Genomic DNA, 10000 nt, shown 5'->3' with positions numbered 1-10000 from the left:
CAGGTTCCTGTGTCCAACATGGTGATAACATCTTGTCTTGTCTGTCCCATGTCTCCAGGTTCCTGTGTCCATGTCCATGATGATAACATCTTGTCTTGTCTGTCCCATGTCTCCAGGTTCCTGTGTCCATGGTGCTAACATCTTGTCTTCTCTGTCCCATGTCTCCAGGTCCCTGTGTCCATGGTGCTAACATCTTGTCTTGTCTGTCCCATGTCTCCAGGTTCCTGTGTCCACGGTGCTAACATCTTGTCTTGTCTGTCCCATGTCTCCAGGTCCCTGTGTCCATGATAACATCTTGTCTTGTCTGTCCCATGTCTCCAGGTTCCTGTGTCCATGTCCATGATGATAACATCTTGTCTTGTCTGTCCCATGTCTCCAGGTTCCTGTGACCATGTCCATGGTGCTAACATCTTGTCTTGTCTGTCCCATGTCTCCAGGTTCCCGTGTCCATGATGATAACATATTGTCTTGTCTGTCCCATGTCTCCAGGTTCCTGTGTCCATGGTGCTAACATCTTGTCTTGTCTGTCCCATGTCTCCAGGTTCCTGTGTCCATGATGATAACATCTTGTCTTGTCTGTCCCATGTATCCAGGTTCCTGTGTCCAACATGGTGCTAACATCTTGTCTTGTCTGTCCCATGTCTCCAGGTTCCCGTGTCCATGATGATAACATCTTGTCTTGTCTGTCCCATGTATCCAGGTTCCTGTGTCCAACATGGTGCTAACATCTTGTCTTGTCTGTCCCATGTCTCCAGGTTCCTGTGTCCATGGCCATGATGAGCCCACAGATGATAACTCCTCAACAGATGCAGCAGATCCTCTCCCCACCGCAGCTCCAAGCACTGCTGCAGCAACAGCAGGCTCTGATGCTACAGCAGGTATATGTACGCACGAGCACACACGCACGCACGCACGCACGCACACACACACGCACACACACACGCACACACACGCACGCACGCACGCACGCACGCACGCACGCACGCACGCACACACGCACGCACGCACACACAAACACACAAACACTCATAACTCGCTCAAAGTGTGACGGATTTACAAACGGTTTGCTTTATCGCAAATCTTATCAACGTGGCTATATATGATCCATTATCTGCGTAATGTTATTTTTATACGAACGTCGTATAAAAGCATTTATAAGTCTCTGACGTTTATTATATTTAAAAAGTATATAGGCCTGCGATGCACCATAATATACACAATGTTATGAGCGGGGCAACAAGCAACATGTCCGCTCTCCATTGGCCATCTATAGCCTTTCTTCCATGGGTGTTAGCATTATGCTATGCTTTAGCTATTGAAAAATTGCAGATCTACAAGCTCGTAGCGCGCCACCGAGTGGCGCGCTACGAGCTCGTAGGTCTGCTATTTTTGGAAAAATCGAAGAACGACTGACACGGACACATGGCTTTTTCAGAAAACTGTCAGGATGTATAGAAGACATTTTTTTAGAATCTGATCTCAGGTCAGAATGGGTTTTTAAAGTCATCAGTCATACCTCGCGGGTCCTGTGAGATTGCATTAACACAGGTGTGGCTTCCAGAGGTATATAGCTTTCCCATGAAAGGTACCTTTCAAAACCTCTAGGTATCAGGCCGGTAGTAACGAAGGGAACACCACTGTATACATACAACGTCTGGAAACGTCACAGGGACTCGAACATCACGTATACACGTCTATATAGACGTCCTATATAGCGCGTCCTCAATGATACCGGGGGGCGAGAGAGAGGAATATTATTTTTTATTTGTCAGTTCGCCTTTCGGCTACCGTTAGCTTACCGCTGACGTATAGCTGTTAGCGCGGCGGAAAGAATGACTCGTCTCTTCCTAATCCAGGGGCGCTCTCCGTGGTTCTGAGCGGGACCGATATGCCGGCGCTTCGTTTCTGCTCCTCATCCGTCTCTCTCCCGCAAAAATATGAACGCTTTTTTTGCACATGCACATGCACAAAACTATACATCCACAAACACACGCATGTCTATAAGACACTATAAAACACACTCGCATACCCGTGTGTGTGTGTGTGTGTGTGTGTGCGCACTGTGGACATGAATGCACACCGATAGACACATATTGTCAGTGTGTATCATGCACTCTCACACACACACACACGATTGTACTCGTAAACATATCACACACACACACGCGCGCACACACACACACACACACACACACACACACACACACACACACACGTGCACTGCACGTCTTGTCCGGGGTTTTAAGACGTGCTGACGCGTACACTGGGTGTGATTGTAATCTGGATGGCACGCACACACACACCCGCGCACGCACGCACAGGGAGACGCACACGTACGTACGTACGCACTCGCTCGCACGTGTGTGCGGTTTTTACAGTCCGTTTACACGTGCGTCAGTCGGTGAATCATCATTCGTACGGTGATTTACGGGGCGTTTGTTTGGGCTCGCCGGGCCGGCCGGGGCAGGTGAAGAAGCCGTTGCCATGCCGACCCGCGTCCACGAACAAAACAACAAAAACAACCAAAAGAAAGAAACAAAAAAAACAAAAAAAACAACGATAATCACTCGTTCGTCGCGGCCGGTGTTATATTTAAACACTGCCAAAATCCCCACAGGGCAACCTTCCCGCATACACACACACATGCACGTACACGTACAAACATGCACGCACGCACGCACCCACTCGCAAAACGTGTAAAAGACTATCTATTAAAAGTGTGTGCGGATAGAGAGGTAATTGTACTATACAGAAATAGGCCCGGAATACATAATCACATGGTATGCGACTCAGAGAGAGTCTGGCAGATGGAACCAAATGGACCCTTACGGGTCCATCTGCCAGACTCTCGGAGTAAAAAAAAAAGACTACACTACTCAGGATACCGTTCCACTGTAGTGTGTTTGAGCCGAGTTGAATTTAATAAGGCTAGCGAGGAGTGCGTATACGGTAGCTTTGGGGCGTACGGAGTATAAATTGCATGTGGAACATCTGACAATGAATATCTGAAATGTGCTGGCTCTCTGGAAACACACACACACACACGCACACACGCACGCGTGCACGCACGCGCACGCGCGTGCACAAGCGCACACAGGGACAGCTAAGAACCTCTTCAGCAGCGTCGCTCTCTTTTTTTTTTTTACTCTAACGAGGAAAAGGGAGGTGTGGGGGGGTGGCCGACGTGCACGCAAGACACACACGCACGCACGTGCGCGAGCGCACTGCACGCACACACACATTTTCTTTTTTTACCCTGGCTCTTAAAAAACGGCCGAGTTTTACACAGCTCTCCCACTTAATTAACCACAGTATGGACTGGCTCTTAGTCCATATCTGCAAATCAGGCACTTTTATGCACACGCATAGAATCCTGCACACTCTCTCTCTCTCTCTCGCGCACACACACGCACACACACACACACACACACGCACGCACACACACACACACACGCGCGCGCACACACACACACACACACACACGGCGAGGGAGAGAGAGAGAGAGAACAATCAGCGACCACATCACTCACCGGAGCATTAAATTTCATATCCCCATGGCGATGCGCGGCATTGTGTGAGAGTGTGTAAGTAAGTAGGGTTTATGGCCCGCTGCCACACACCGTGCGTGTGTGTGTATGTGTGTGTGTGTGTGTGTGTGTGTGTGTGTGTGCGTGTGTGTGTGTGTGTGTGTGTGTGTGTGTGTGTGTGTGTGCGTGTGTGTGTGTGTGCGTGTGCGCGTGCGTGCGTGTTTTAACCTTTAAGTTTCCCCTAACCTTTCTCTTATATGAAGCTCAGCGCGTCTTTCTTAAGCATGTTTAGTAACGTCAAGGTCGCCGTAATAGTCTGGAGAGGTGAACACACGCACGTGCGCACACACACACACCCACACACACACACACGCACACACACACACACACACACACACACACACACACACACTCCTAATGCACAGAAACCACTGAATCAAATCATTAAAGAGACCTTAATTATCACTTAATTATGCCCCACCGACTCACCATTCTCTCCGTATTCACACAGACAGACACGTGCGTGTGTGTGTGTGTGCGCGCGCTCGCATTTGTCTGCGCGGCTCGGAGGCCATCAGGGCTAGTGACGCGGAAAAAAGGAGAGATTAACTCCGCCCACGGAGCGATAAAAAACAGAGCGGGAGGACAGATGGAGAGAGAGAAAGAATACGAGACGCACTTTAACCCGTTCTGACCTGAGATCAGATTTTCATACGAGGTTTCCTATACTGGACAGGACACACACTGGTCTGATTATTAACGCATTCTGACCTGAGATCAGATGAAAAAAAAAAAAAGTCAGTCGTTCTTCGATTAAAAAAAAAATGCAGACCTATACAAGCTCGTAGCGTGCCACTCGGTGGCGCGCTATGAGCTTGTAGATCTGCTATTTTTCAATAAAGCACGACACGATACTAACACCAAAACGGGTTCCCGTTCAGAATGGGTTAAATAAATTAACCACGCCAGATACAGAAGAGGAAAGGCGAAAAGGAAACTCCATGCATGCGTGCACCGCAAAAGACAGGAGACAAAAGGAAAGCCCGTCAATTGCATTAAACGTGCGCGTACACATACCGTACACACACACACACACCCATGTGTGGATGTTTGTGTGGACAGTTATCCAATTATGTTAATGTGTTAATGTGTTTATCCAGACTGTTTTTGTTTTGTTTTCACTGTATCTCAGACAGTGAACTAACATGGTGTCCACTGTATCTCAGACAGTGAACTACCATGGTGTCCACTGAATCTCACAGTGCAGTGCAGTGCAGTGCAGTGCAGTGCAGTGCAGTGCAGTGCAGTGCAGTGCAGTGCAGTGCAGTGCAATCACGCCCACACCTGTCTGTCTGTTGCCATGCAGGTGTGTATCTGGGCTAAGCGTGTAATAATTGCTGGGAGACCTTCGCTTATACCTTTCCACCGCAGGCTAGGAGAGGAGCATGTTGGGGCATGCTATTTGCGTGTGTGTGTGTGTGTGTGTGTGTGTGTGTGTGTGTGTGTGTGTGTGTGCGTGCGTGCGTCCGTGCGTGCGTGCTGTCTCTGCATTCCCTGCCAAGCTAGTACAGTAGCTAGTACTTGCCTTGACCTTTCATTGGAGCAGAGTATAAAAAGGCTGCTCGGAATGTGTGTGTGTGTGTGTGTGTGTGTGTGTGTGTGTGTGTGTGTGCACGCGTGCATACGTGCGTGCATACGTGCGTGCATACGTGCCTGCTTGAGTGTGTTGTATTGTGTGTGCGTGAGTCAAACTCAAGCGGCGGTTTACAACGCGCAACAAACGAGTCGAGACGCGCGTATTATGATATGACATCTGGCACGGAGATGAACGGAGAAGAATAATAATAATAATAATAATAATAATATTAACAATAACAACGATAGCTTTGCGTAACTACTCTGATCCCGCCGATCTCTCGACGCCACGTCTGCGTCTGCACGCGTCTCCGCCGATGATGTTTCTTTCGAGAGGCGACAATAATGGCGCGGCTTGGCCTTCTTCTCTTAAAGCAATTACACCCTGTGTATGACTTCACTATTCATCCGAATGTGACTGAGTTGAACCTCTTCACTGCTGGAGGGAGGGAGGGAGGGAGGGATATATGATTACATTAGTCTCCAGACAAGCAACTATATTCCATAATCTTTCGGTGCATATAAGCTGCATAAAATGTACAATGTAGGCATTTGGAAGACACTCTTAATTTACTGTAAGCCGGAACAACACATGGTAATACATCAATAGGGATAACCCGGGGGGAGAACATGCAAACTCCACACAGAAAGGGCCCTAATTCCACCAAACCCACCAGCGCCCTATAGCGTCCCTTGCCTCACTTAACTGACTCAAGCACAAACTTGTATAAATCCGCTATTTTCATATGAACTGTTATATGCACTGAAACTGAATCTCTCTTCCAGTTACAGGAGTATATAGGCCTATACTGTAAGATGCAACAGCATTTAATGTCCTGTCTCTCTGTCTCTTTCTCGCACAGTTACAGGAGTACTTACAAGAAGCAGCAGTATTGTAAATAATGTCCCGTCTCTCGGTCTCTCTATCTGTTCCAGTTACAGGAGTACTTACAAGAAGCAACAGTATTGTAAATAATGTCCTGTCTCTCTGTCTCTTTATCGTATACAGTTAAAGGAGTACTTACGAGAAGCAACAGTATTGTAAATAATGTCCTGTCTCTCTGTCTCTTTATCGTATACAGTTAAAGGAGTACTTACAATAAGCAGCAGTATTGTAAATAATGTCCGCTGTCTCTCGGTCTCTCTATCTGTTCCAGTTACAGGAGTACTACAAGAAGCAACAGTATTGTAAATAATGTCCTGTCTCTCGGTCTCTTTATCGTATACAGTTACAGGAGTACTTACAAGAAGCAGCAGTATTGTAAATAATGTCCTGTCTCTCGGTCTATCTATCGTATACAGTTACAGAAGTACTTACAAGAAGCAACAGTATTGTAAATAATGTCCGCTGTCTCTCGGTCTCTCTATCTGTTCCAGTTACAGGAGAACTTACAAGAAGCAACAGTATTGTAAATAATGTCCCGTCTCTCGGTCTATCTATCGTATACAGTTACAGGAGTACTACAAGAAGCAGCAGGAGCAGTTGCACCTCCAGCTCCTGACTCAACAGCAGCAGCAGGCCGGGAAGCAGGCAGCCAAAGAGGTGAGTCCTCTATACTGTCCTCTACTGTCCTCTGTACCTCTGTCTACTGTACCTCTACTGTCCTCTACTCAGCTCCCCACAGTCACAACAACACCTAGAGAAACCAGACAGACAGAATGACAGACAGACAGAGAGAGAGAGAGAGAGAGAGAGAGAGAGAGAGAGAGAGCCTGGGGTGAATGCTCTCTATGGGAGGAGCACTCTTTTAATTGTCAATTAACCCCAGATGCGCACACACACACACGCACATGCACATGCACACACGCACACACACGCACTGCACGCGCTGCGCGCGCACACACACACACACACACACACACACACACACACACACACACACACACACACACACACACACACACACACACTGGTACACAGTGTTAATGAACTCTGGGATTCAAATTGACACGGAGGATCAAGTGGGATCACCGCACGGGACAACAAAGAGGATCCCAATCGATCTCACATGATTACGTATGTGTGTGTGTGTGTGTGTGTGTGTGTGTGTGTGTGTGTGTGTGTGTGTGTGTGTGTGTGTGTGTGTGTGTGTGTGTGTGTGTGTGTGTGTGTGTGTGTGTGTGTGTGTGTGTGTGTGTGTGCGCGCACCCTCACCCAGTGTCAATTGTCTTGTGCATATTCCTGGGCGCTACACTTCCTCTGCCAACCTTGGGGAGAGCGACGGACTGACCTCATGCTTCCTCCAATGCATGAGGAGTCCAAGCCGTTTTTATTTTTCACCTGAGGGAGTTTCCCCGGTTTGGTCGTATATAGCGCGTGAAAGGAACACGTTATTCCCAACTATAGCTCCTCTCCTCTCCATCAGGCGCCCCCGGCCGGCCAGGGGGAGGCAGTGTAGAGAGACCAGGATTATATACTGCATGTTTCTTTTGTGAGGGTATACCTATACCCTATAGGGAACCCGGGGAGAACATGCACAAACTCCACACAGAAAGGGCCCTTAATTCCACCAAACCTATAGGGTATATGGGCACCGATGACACGGAGCCCACCACCAGCGCCCTATATAGCGTCCCTCGCCTCACTTATAACTGACTCAAGCACGGTTATAGAATATCGAAGTTGCACGCACACACATCGCTCAGCTCGTTCCACGTTTTTATTCCTTTATTTGAGTCCTACATGTTTATGAAATTACATTACCAAGGGCCCAAATTGAGTATAGAAAACCAGTAATAGAGTCACACAACAAGATGGATCAGCAGCCGTCGACCACAACAACGTATAGCAATGTGCAGAACAGCTGTTTTGGTCACTCATCTTATTCAGTGTGAAAAGGATGCACCTCTATAGTGGCTCCAAAGCGGGATGGCCTATCTTGGCCTAAATGAACAATCTTTAGCTATATAGCCTGCAGCTAACGTGTCAGGTTTCTCGTCTATAGAGGGGCGGGTCACGGCAGAGAGAGAGCATCTCACCGATCTGTCAGTCACCCCCTCCCACTACGTCACATCATTTGGAGCGACGCTCACCTGGGAAGGGTCGACTTTTAGACCAGAGCGGCCATAATGTGTTCCTCCTGCAGGCTTTCCTTTTTTTTGCGCCGGCGAACATGAAAGCCTGGTATATACCGAGGCTATATCTCTTTGCTATAATGCAGGAGATTGAACAGTATATGTTGTTAAAGCTAATATTTTATTGTCGTTGCATAATATGCTACATTTCCATGCTGTATTGATGTGGTAACATCCATCATCATCATCATCATCATCATCATCATTTTTTGACGTGATCATGGATTTCAACAATGCCACAACGCCAGACTTTCCGGTCCTTCATTGCCATGCATTCCCAGTTTCTGCTTAACTGATGCATGTTGTCCTTATATAGCGATGACATCAGGGAAACGACAGATTTCTATATACCTCTGGGTCTGCTTTGAGGCAGGACTCCAGAGAAAGAAGGGATGATATATACCTCATTGTCAGCTCTGTCTGTAGCAGCAGTGGCCGGCAAACTGTGTTTTCTTCTGGATCGGACTAGTGAAGAAACACGGGGGAAGGTTGCTGTATGTTAGATTAGTCGATGGTTGGCTCTTCCAAGAGAGATTTTGCGCTCTCATTAGAAGGCGGGTGTATAAGTGCCATCCAACCGTTTCTCTAGTTTCTTTGAAAGTGTCCATGTCTCTGAGCCATAGAGTATAGAATCGCCCGGCTGTCGTCCTAAATATTTTTTACTTTTAACCCATTCTGACCTGAGATCAGATTCATACGAGGTTTCCACTAGGACACACACTGGTCTGATGAACCCATTCTGACCTGAGATCAGATTCTCAAAATGTCAGTCGCTCTTCGATTTTTCAAAAATAGCAGACCTACAAGCTCGTAGCGCGCCACTCGGGTGGCGCGCTATGAGCTTGTAGATCTGCTATTTTTCAATAGCTAAAGCATAACATGATGCTAACACCAAAACGGGTTCCCGTTCAGAATGGGTTAACATCTACTACATGTACAACTTATACTAAGTTGCGATGACCAGATCTCATGCATGTCATTGCAGGCTGACCAAGGCTATATATATACCCTTCCTAGTTTGAAAGTCCTTTGGAGAAGAAGATATAATATATGAACCCAAATACCCGTTTTCAGAGGAGTGTTGTTATAAGTGTTTTTAATAATGTGGTTATTGTTGGATTTGCATATATATACAGAGGAATCAAACATGGCGGTGATGTCACGTCTTTGGAAATAATGTCAACAGTGCTGTCATGTCTGGCTGTGTACAGTCCTCCTCCTCCTTGTCCTATCCCTGTCTCCCTGGCCAACAAACCCACCCCTCCCCAAACCCCCAGCCCACCCTCCAACCCTCCCCAAGCCCCCCCAGCCCACCCTCCACCCTCCCCAAGCCCCCCCCCAGCCCACCCTCCACCCTCCCCAAGCCCCCCCAGCCCACCCTCCACCCCTCCCCAAACCCCCAAACTCCCAGCCCACCAACTCAACTCAACCGTGTCCAAAGCATACCAGTTGTGGGTTGACTTGCATGTCGAGAGAGAGAGAGAGAGAGAGAGAGAGAGAGAGAGAGAGAGAGAGACCCCCCTCTCTTCTCTCTGCTGTCCCACTTTTCAGGTTTGTTGTCTGTAACAACTAGACAAGTGCAAACACCGGTCACACACACACACACACACGCACACGCACACACACACACACACACACACACACACACACACACACACACACACACACACACACGCACACACACACACACACACACACACACACGATATACGTGACGGTTCAGTGAACAAACACACATTATACTGTTACACTGTAGACATCAC

General features: G+C 47.8%; 1 protein-coding gene across 7 annotated transcripts in view; it reads left to right on the top strand.

Annotated features, from left to right (window-relative positions):
* The first annotated feature begins 755 nt into the window (after nt 1–755).
* foxp4 (forkhead box P4) overlaps nt 756–10000 on the top strand; it is a 63629-nt gene continuing 54384 nt past the window's right edge. For 2 of the 7 annotated variants that reach the window (XM_080785811.1, XM_080785810.1), the window contains exons 1-2: nt 756–878; nt 6613–6705. In XM_080785811.1, the coding sequence (XP_080641937.1) occupies nt 768–878; nt 6613–6705 (204 nt within the window). In that variant the 5' untranslated portion in view covers nt 756–767. Of the gene's footprint in view, nt 885–6612; nt 6706–10000 lie in introns of all 7 variants that reach the window. The other 5 variants (XM_080785808.1, XM_080785806.1, XM_080785805.1 and 2 more) reach the window with 3 other exon arrangements.

The sequence above is a fragment of the Protomyctophum bolini genome (genome assembly GCF_963924005.1).
Source record: "Protomyctophum bolini genome assembly, chromosome: 2".
Lineage (NCBI taxonomy): Eukaryota > Metazoa > Chordata > Actinopteri > Myctophiformes > Myctophidae > Protomyctophum > Protomyctophum bolini.
This window is presented reverse-complemented; position numbering and strand designations above follow the sequence as displayed.